The sequence below is a fragment of the Carex rostrata genome, chromosome 15 (assembly GCF_964058835.1).
Source record: "Carex rostrata chromosome 15, lpCarRost1.2, whole genome shotgun sequence".
Taxonomy (NCBI): Eukaryota; Viridiplantae; Streptophyta; class Magnoliopsida; order Poales; family Cyperaceae; genus Carex; species Carex rostrata.
In genome coordinates, this window is record NC_135932.1 from 5,620,589 (window position 1) to 5,630,709 (window position 10,121).

Sequence of the window (10,121 nt, forward strand, 5' to 3'; positions counted from 1 at the left end):
TAATTGGTTTGCAACCCCGAAGAGTTTCTCTTTTTAATATTAAGTTAACATTTATCGTACGGGATAAGTGATTACTGAATTAATTACCACAAAGCGACAAACTAGAATATAAAATAATATCAGAGAAATCATTTTTCCATTTCTCTTAGTAGATTAATGTTCCCCATGTGCGTATATTAATGGAGAACTGGAATATGCTATTTAGGCTCGGACAGTTCCTCTTCTTAAGCTTTGTTTGGTATTATTGATTGTTTTTTTTTAAACATTTTTGTTTTGACAAAGTAGACAAGCTCAAATAACTCAGATTCATTTATAAACTTCGTCGACTTTGGTTGTAAGTAAAATTCCCGTAGGCATTCATACATAAACTTTTCTAAATCTTAAAAGGCTAGGTAAACATCTTTTCACTCATAGAATTAATATATAATGTCTAAGATGTATATATATATAATATATAATTGATGTCGACTTACCCTAAGAAAAAAGATATATAATTTGTCTTAATTATTAAACCAAATATTCTCACACGAATTGTAAGGGAATATTATATTTATTAGATGAATGCGCATATGCACGATTTCTTCCTATAAAATGAGCAAAATTAGAGTGTGATGTGCTCACCAAGAGATGTTGATGAGCACACCTTCAAAAGACTATCAGATTGACTTAGAATTATGAATCAAAACCGTTGGAATCCATGTATTTCGTGAGTAATGCATGTACATGCAAAAATTTTGAAGTTTCGAATTTATTTAGTGTATGATCAAGCGGTCAAAATAATGAACATTTTATAAATTGTTTTGTAAATTGTTTTATGTATTTATTTTTCATCATATTTTTTACCACTTGACCATGTTCTAAATGAATTCAAAACTTTAAAAAAATTGCATGTACATCCATCATTCATGAAGAACATGAATTTCAACGGTTTAAATTCGTAGTTGGAAGTCAATCCGATAGCTTTTTAAAGATGTGTATGTTCACTAACCGCTCTTGATGAGTACATCACACCCTAATTTTTCTCCTATAAAACAATAAATTGTTAGACAAATGTTGAGTAGAATTACGTTAACATTTCTTGTTTAATTTGAGAGTACTAGTTTGCTATCGTTCTTCTTGTTATATAAACTGAATCTTGCATCTTCCTCATGTTTTTTTAGGATCTTGTCGTTCTGGACCGTAAATTATTGATAGACTTGAAATTTTGACCAAAAAAAATCGATATAGATGTACAGACATATATAAAAATTTGATAAATTTGAAAATCATTTAGTAGTATAGTCTATCATTTTTACAAAAATGAAACTTTAATTTTTTTTAACCGCTCTTTCCAAATGAGACCAATCAATCTTCAAATTGCACCAACATAATCCATCATTTCTTTATTTATTTTTATTTGATAATAATTTGATCGGGTATCACGTACGGTTATCAAAAAAGTTTGTTGTTGATATATAATATAACACATCTCTTTAGATATAGATATTTTAAACAAAAAAAGATAAAATTGTAGGTGTTGATTTAGATATAGATCTAAATTTAGGTATAGATTGTACAAATTAATATAATCTAGATCTTAGTATGCACAACTAATAATTTTGATATCTTCATAATATATTTATGTAATTCGTGTAACACGTGCACACTATATATATATATAATCTAAATTCATGTCTACGCCATTCTATATTTTGCATACTAACTTTAATTGAACTAAACATACCCTCGCTGGATTTTTCGAATAGTAAATATATTATGTCTACAGTACTATAAATTGTAGGGGTTAAAGTCCTAAGTCCTACGTCATTGATCTCGAATCACTGGTCTTATATGATCTAAAGTCTATAATACTACCCCTCAATAATATTTTATAGGTTATGATTTTGATACATGAATCACTAACTTTCATGCGCTCTTATCCAAAATCAGTTCTTCAGATACATTCCACTCCTTTAAGTCATTTCTTACTGCTTCCTCCTAAGTTAATATTGGCCGACAACTTCCTCTTTTTGTATTTTTGATACAGGTTATAATTTCAGTGCGCACCGTTATCTTGAGATGTCTCCTTTGAAAATGCTCAAACCATCTCAAGCGATGTTGAACGAGCTTCTCTTCAGTGCTATTCCAAATCTGTCTCCTCAATACAATTGCGAGGATCAATTTTTCCTGTAGAACCAGAGTTATATCCGTTGATTCATTGTCTGGAGGCACACATCCCCACCCACACATTACATACCAGCAAATTAAAACCTCCACTTAGTCTTTATTACAATCTGATTCTTGATTATTCAATTTAGACTTTAAAGACCACGCCAGTAAGCAATTAACTGGGCTGGATTTGGGTTTGTGCCATCTGCAAGCCCATCAGGCTAGCAAATCAAACTCTTATGGCCTGGTTAATTAAATTTGTAATATGTGTTAAAATCAGCTGGTCTGGATATGCAATAGGAAACCAAGGCCCATCCTTGATAGCCGATTTCAGTAAACCCATAACCAGATCTCTGGAGGGCTGGGGAACCCTTTTTTGTAGCGTGTCGCTAAGAAAACTCTCCGAAAAGGGCTCGAGAACCCTTTGCATTAATAATTTTTATAAAAAAAAAAAATTATGGTTTAAACCGTCTATTTTCATTGGTCCCCTTGAGACTTTAAACATTACGATGAAAAGCATATATAGAGTAGAACTAGGGTGTTTCTCACCAAGTCTCATTGTGAATTTAACTTTAAAATTTTGATTTCAAATGACGAATTTGAAATCCATCTAACTTATGAGTGATGCATCTATATGCAAAAAATTAAAACTTTCGAATTAATTTTGTATAGAGTCAAGTGGTCAACAAATATTCAAAAAATGAATGCATTAAAATTAATTTATAAAGTTTCTAATTTTGACCGCTTGACTTTATACTAAATTAATTTGAAAGTTAATTTTTTTTGTATATAGATGCATCACTTATAAAGTAGACGAGTTTCAACAATTCAGATTTATCATTTAAAGTCAATTCGATAGGTTTTAAAGTTGAGTTCACAATGAGGTTTGTTGAACTTAGGAACACACTAATTCTACTTCATATATAGTCTAACAAAACTTAAAACATACCAGTTAGCAATTCTGCAAGCAGTTCCTTCGAACCCTGCTTCTCTAGAGAATATTGTATGTTCTTTTTCCTTCATAATGTCCAACCAATAGACTTGTATTCTTTGTTCTGTGATTTTGCTAACCTTTAATTTGCCAATTTATCCACCATGCCTATAATTTCATTTTTTTCTTGTATCCCATTACAATATGAAATTTGAAGTGAGCAACAAATATTGAGCAAAGGGGCAAAGTCAGACAAGATGATCTACTATCTCAACCAATTTGAAGAGCATAGAATATATGATGAATTTAGTCTCCAGCTTCTCCTAATTACTAGATTGTCTTTAGTAAGAAATCTATTTAGGAGGGCCACACAAAAACTTTTAACCTTAAATTAATGTAGGTTTAAACTTCCATAACACTCTCTGGAAATGAACTCTCTATGCCCTGTATATATAACTATGCTATATGTGCGCTTTTGACGGATAAATTCACATTGGTACTCCACTACTTCCAAACGAATATTAATATACAAAGAATTAAGTATATATTATTGGTAGGATGTTACAAATAAATCTCGTAAAAAATTATGTGCATTTATAAAAGTTGAACTATATCAATTTTCAAAATTATGTTCAGAGGTCATCAAAGAGAGATCTTCATTGAGACCTCTGTCCCTGCAAGTATTTTCTTGCCCAAAAGGCAAAATTTAACAAAGCAACAAATTCAAGCACAGATAGCATGCCATAAAAGAGATCAAGCCTAGTGGTATCAAATGTCATTCCATCCAACCACCCTCTTCCATCATTTCCACTTCTTGTAACTCTACTTACGACTGCAACAATCGCTCCGTCCAGCCATACTGATAGACCTACAATGCAGAACACCATAGAAGAGCTAAGAGATTTAATTCTCTCTGGCAGCTGATTGCTGAAAAACTCCATTAACCCCACAAATGATGTAACTTCCATGAGACCAACAAGAATAAATTGCGGTAGCATCCAAAGAAAAGATAAATCTTTGGGGTCTGTTGCCATCCTCCTCTTTCTTTCAACCAATGCAGCAACAATCGTGGCAATCATTGCAAAAACAAAGCCTACTCCAGCACGTACCAAGTGAATAGTAATGGTGTTGTACTTGTTACTGGTACATCTTCCTACTAATGGTGTGATTAGACGGTTATATAGTACAAGGACAATCCACTGAATTAATACTGGCACAGCATAGAGGGCTGCTGGTGCTATCCTGACACCGCCGAGATGAGTATTCATAGTGGCAGCTACAGGGGCTGTAAGAGTGAAGAATAGAGCGAAAGGAAAGTAACAGAATACAGCGCTAAAGAGTATCGGTAACATCTTTAGGAAAGATTTAGTCTCCTCCACTTGAGAAATGGTGCAGTAGGACCATGCATTTGTGTCACCAGTGTATATCGATGCTTTATCGAGAAATCTGCATGATAAATATATGTATCTTGTCAAATATCAACCATTTCGTTTTGTGGACATAATTACAACAAATACATATATATGAGTTGCAATTTGACATTTCTTTTGTGTTTCTAGAAATGACAACTTAAATGTTAACTCATATACATATTTATAAAGATTATTATTTTTGTTACCTCAGGTCTTTTGTCCGAGAAAGCATTTCTGCATCACTGGCATCTGCTGCAGGAAGCTCAGGATCTTCGATGCTCTTCTCAGGCATTACAATCTTCCTCTTCTTGAATGCCACAATAATGACCTAAACAAATTAAGATAATATTTTAGTTAATTTGCCAACTACAAGTCTACAATTAACGTAGATATGATACTATTTTAGTTAATGCCACAATAGATGCTGCTATTCCAATGGACTTCTTTTGGACTTCTATTATTTTTGGCTTATACAATTGTATTACTAGTCTATTTGTCAAAGCATAGGATCATAAATTACTCTCTTTTAGTCATTAATTAATTAATTCTTACTATATTACCAATACTTTATTATCCACCAGCCGCTAAGTGAGATGAAGTATTGAAGTGTCAAACTCTCAATCAATCTCTAGCTATTATAGCAAACTAAGAACTATCTTATAATTTTATACTCTCCAATTAGTCGTTTTGCACGTATATACTGACATCAAACGATCACATAACATTCTATTTTTTCTTTGAAAACAATCATAAAGAAATTGTGTACATACTGCTATAAAAATACCTGTATAATTCGAGTCAGCGGACTTCCAACGGGTAATCTATAGCGATAAAAAGGAGTTCCGGTGGCTCCAACAATCAATCCAGACAGAATAAACAATGCACATACACCTAGACCCAGATTCCACCCCTTAAAACTCTGAACCCACACCACAAGTACCAGTCCAACAGTTGCTCCAAAACAAGTACCAAAGGCAGCGATGTCAAAAAACCTAATTTTTTGCTTCATCTGAGGTGCATCATTGGTGTCAAACTGGTCGCTGCCAAATGCGGGTGTAGAAGAGCGCATGAAGCCTTCACCAAATGCCACCATGAAGAGGCCGAGGTAAAGCAACGAGGTTTTCCAGCCTTGGAGCGACTCACAGTGTGCGTTAGGGTTTTGTTTTATGTTGCAGTGAGGAGGGTGGAGCGAGGAGTGGTGCACTTGGAATGCAAGTATTCCATATCCCTGTTTGTACATGTGGTGGATATGGTCAATTAGAAAATGAACACAATTGAAAATCATGTACATGATGTATGCTTAAATTAATTTCTCAGTTCATTGAAAGAGATGAAAGTTGTCCTTCCATAATGATGTAAAGTATGTGCACAACATTAATTTAAAGCAGCTAACTGAAGTTTTAGCTGAAACGTCTCAATTTCATGTATGTTTTTTTTCGTAATTATTTAGTTTCGTGCGCGTGGTACCACAACAATTTTGAAGATATTTCATAAAGATATGCAGGAAGATTACCAGGATTTCAAATGGACCAAAGAAAAATATTGCTTTGAATCTGCCAATGTAAGAATCTGCGACAAATGCTCCCAAAATGGATAATATCCACGTGGTACCACCAAAATTCGTGCTGAGAATCACGCTGCGTGCAATGGTCATGTTGTGTGTTGAACGAAAAAATCCGACCAGATTTGTGTTTGCCGCATTAATGCTGCTCCTCACTATCACCAACACTGCATGAATGCATATGTAAAATTAATTAATATATTGAACAAGCTTATGTTGTTACGTTTAATAGGAACCGAATCTCCTGCCTACCTGTTGGCAGGAAAATCTTTTAGTATACAAGCAAGTTTTAAACATCCAAAAAATTTACTATGAGATATTACGCTTAGTATACAAGCAATGGTACATAATGTTGAGCTAGTTAGTCATGAGCTTTAAACTTCCATAAGATTTCGAATATTGATTATTTTTCAACATAACTTTTTATTGAAGAAAAATTTATACATAAATTCGTCATTTTGGTTTACAAAATACAATCAAAGACAATGCAGGCTGCATGTCACAAGAGATGCACGCATATATTTTCACATCCACGAGTTGAAATACAATATCAGTAAATTAATGTGCATATATATATATATATGTACGTAGGGGTGCTTACAGTAGAGAAATAGAGTTGCTCTGACTCCTCCATGCCTCTTTGGATTTACTTGGTTTCCTCTCCAATCGACCATTGTCTCCATATTCTCTCACTCTCTCTTTCTCTATAGATCTCGTGGAATAATATATATGTATATATATAACAATTTGGTAGCGCAGCTCTATGTTTGTCTCGCTTTTCCCAAATGGGCTTGCTTATATAGACAAGAGGTATTGGCGCATATAAGTCAAAGTTAAATTTTTCAAGCTCCGTTTTTGGCGATATTGAATCTTCTCACGAAGATGGTGCACTAAGATTGCGCTCACTATGCAATTTTTTATAGATATGCAGAGTATATCAACATGTGGATATCGTGATAGGATGATAAGCAGCCGTGTCTAGAATAACTCCACATCACCAATATTCAACTCAAATGAAATAACGGGACTAAATTAATTATGAAAACAGTGATCAATAGAAAGAAATTGCTAACAGAAATTTTTTAAAGCTTTGGATAAGAACTGGCATATATAATATATTGTAATTTTTTCCAGGTGATATTTTATATGAATATGCAATTGCGCATGATTTATATGGCTATTTGAATTTGAATTTTCTGACCAAATTTTGGACCTCATGTTTTCAAATTTGGGTTCTTTTGGATCATGCAAGTCTTCCATCCATTAATTTTTCTTTTTCTCAACGATTAATCTAGTTGCAAATATAGTAGTTAGGTCGGAGAGTATATTCACCCAATGGGTATCAACAAATTAAAACTCCTTTGTCCAGTAGGTTGATCCATACCTATTTTATAACGGGAATTAATAAAAGAACTTTCTTTTCATCAGAAAAAAAATGGAAATAAAATATTTCGTTAGTTAATTGGGTTAGAGTAATTGATAGATACAAGATTATTTATGATATTTTTGTAATGAGGAGGGTTTATTCAAATAACTCCATTTCTTGTGTCTCAATCATGCATCGATTTTTAGAATTATAATAACTAAAAATGTAAAGCTTAAATGTCAAAATAAAACTATTATATATGATCAATATCATTTTCTCTATACACACATCAAATATCATGACATTTCAATTTTGTTTTAATTAGTATAAAGAGCTTGCAAATTTACACCGATGTAGATAAATTAATTAAGGACATTAATTTTTCAAATTATTGATTTATATAAAATCAAAATCGACAAGTGACATTTTTTGTGTGAATGTAAAGAAAATAATATGGATCGCATCTAATGGTTTCATTTGGCATATAAATTTTAGAATTTTTGTTATTAGAAAATTGAGAAGTGGAGGCATGGAGGCACAAAAAATAAAGGTATTTGAACCCTCCTCTTTTGTAACAATCATTTAATATATATATATATATATATATAGTTTCTTATAACTGCAAAATTCATTTATTCAAATATCTATTATATTATTTAATTATATAGTCGATGATATTTTTTCAAATTAGTGATATTTATTGAAAATATATGTGGTCCTAATTCTAATTAGAAAAATGATATTTATTCAACATTCATTTATTATATTTTTCAGGTTTAATTGTTTAATGATACTACAGAGCTAGCATAAAAAAAAACATGTATATTGAATGCCTCTCAATTATAAGAATCATATATTAGATGTTCTAGTGCTTATTAACTGTAGCCAAGTGTTTTTATTTTTTCTATTTTGTCGATGATAATTGAATGCTAACTAATTTGGTATACACTGAAATTTTTAGTGCAAATGTGAATTTTTAAACATTAATTAGGGTCAACGATGAGAGATGGTGACATGCTAAAAGTAAGATTTCTGTAATTGTTTGATATACATGCACAACCTAAACTAGACATGATGAGGAAATTAAATATGCATGGCGGCCCACATAAACATTATTTAAATGCTGAGAGGAAATTAAATATTTGATCAATCCGAAACAATGGCTGCAAATTGTTATAGAAGTCAATATATTATTTGTCTTTATATAAAATGGGATGTATAGTACTACTATATATATATATATACGTACGGCATGTTTTGTCTTCTGGCGTGCTATTGAATCTGTTGGTCAATTTAATGTTTGCTTCAGTTAGAATATAACAATCAGATCGATACATATTACATACACTTAATCAAATGCATGCATGTGGGCTGCGAGGAAAGAGAACTCGTATGAAAAAGTCAGAACTTTATCTCTTTGAAACAATTGGAGGCAGTAGAACTTCCATTATTAATGAGATCTAGTTATTAAGGAGAGATTGGCCCCTTCATCAACGGAGGGGATAATTAAGAGGAGGCAAGACTTTAGTCGACGAGAGAGCGTATCAGTTCATCGCCAGAGATCAGAGAGAGGAGAGAGGAGAGAAGGGTGTCGGCGAAGTCAAGAGAGGAAGGGAGAATAAATATTAGACTTATTACAAGAATCTGCTATTGGCAAGTATAAAAGTTTTTAGTGTTTATATTGTTATGGATAATTTTGTCGGTAATAATGATCCTTAAATAGTAATTTTTGTCCGTTCGCTCAAAATTTTAACTGAAACGGTTTAATTAAGTTAGATCAGCAAAAGAAGTAAAGATAAATGAAAACTTAAACAATTCAAAATTGAAGTCTTGAGGTTCAATTTGTAATTTGGGACAATTTCAAATTAAAAAATATACTCAAAAATGGTTAATTCAAAATCCGACCCAACCTGATTAGATTTGAAACCAAATAATATTTTGAAGTCAAACCAATATCTAAGCCGACATGATCCTCAATGCAACACATCCAACCTGATTTATTGCTACATCTATTACAAACGAGTCAGTTGAATGTAATTAAGCTTTCTCAATTAACAAATTCCGATTTTCTTTCGGTAATTAGAAAATATGTGCAGTTGATTTGTGAGGCATACAGCCAAATAAATTGATCTCAGTTCTCAAGGGCTTTTGTAGGTTTGTTGTCACTTGTGTGATATCGATCAGGACTTTAAAAAAAAATCTAGAACCTTCCTGTGATACCTTTTAAGTCAACGTAAAGCCACGCAAGCTACACTTGGTATATGCACATGGCTGAATGAGTGAATGTTCATGCCTAATATAATAAAAAAAAAAATTGGTATATCCGTAGAAATTGCACTATATATAATATATGATTGCTAATATAATTAAAACAAATTAAATTGGTATTACAAAATACTGATCTATTCCTATCCAAATCATTCAGACTCTCAGATAAAATGAGTAATAAAATGAAAATTGATGGTTAGATAATATCTATATACTCCATAAAAGTGGTTGTGTTTCAAACTTTTTTAATCTATGTTAACTTATATTATCAGTTGTTCGATTTGCTTTTTTATTGTTATTTTAATTATGGTATTTTTATAATAATGATAACCATAACTTAAATCAAATTTGCACAAAAAATCAAAGGCTTAACTCAAGTATAAATTAAATGCCATAGTTAATTACTAACATACATCACATAATTAAGATATATAG

The 10,121-nt window shown here is 31.9% G+C and overlaps 1 protein-coding gene across 1 annotated transcript; it reads right to left on the reverse strand.

The window, feature by feature from the left end:
* Positions 1–3,735: 3,735 nt before the first annotated feature.
* LOC144566643 (protein NRT1/ PTR FAMILY 4.4-like) lies at positions 3,736–6,771 on the reverse strand. The gene is made up of 5 exons (XM_078316681.1): positions 6,654–6,771; positions 6,005–6,219; positions 5,276–5,719; positions 4,698–4,819; positions 3,736–4,525 (listed from the first exon to the last, which is right to left on the reverse strand). Exons 1-5 carry the CDS (start codon positions 6,733–6,735, stop codon positions 3,736–3,738), a joined length of 1,653 nt encoding a protein of 550 aa, XP_078172807.1. The 5' UTR covers positions 6,736–6,771.
* Positions 6,772–10,121: the final 3,350 nt, after the last annotated feature.

Excerpts from the sequence above, each read along its gene's own strand:
- LOC144566643 (XM_078316681.1), bottom strand. The coding sequence starts at position 6,735 with ATGGAGACAATGGTCGATTGGAGAGGAAACCAAGTAAATCCAAAGAGG. Across the intron at positions 6,220-6,653 it reads AGCAACTCTATTTCTCTACT|TGTTGGTGATAGTGAGGAGC; the intron begins GTAAGCACCCCT and ends GCATTCATGCAG. Across the intron at positions 4,526-4,697 it reads TCTCGGACAAAAGACCTGAG|ATTTCTCGATAAAGCATCGA; the intron begins GTAACAAAAATA and ends TTTATCATGCAG.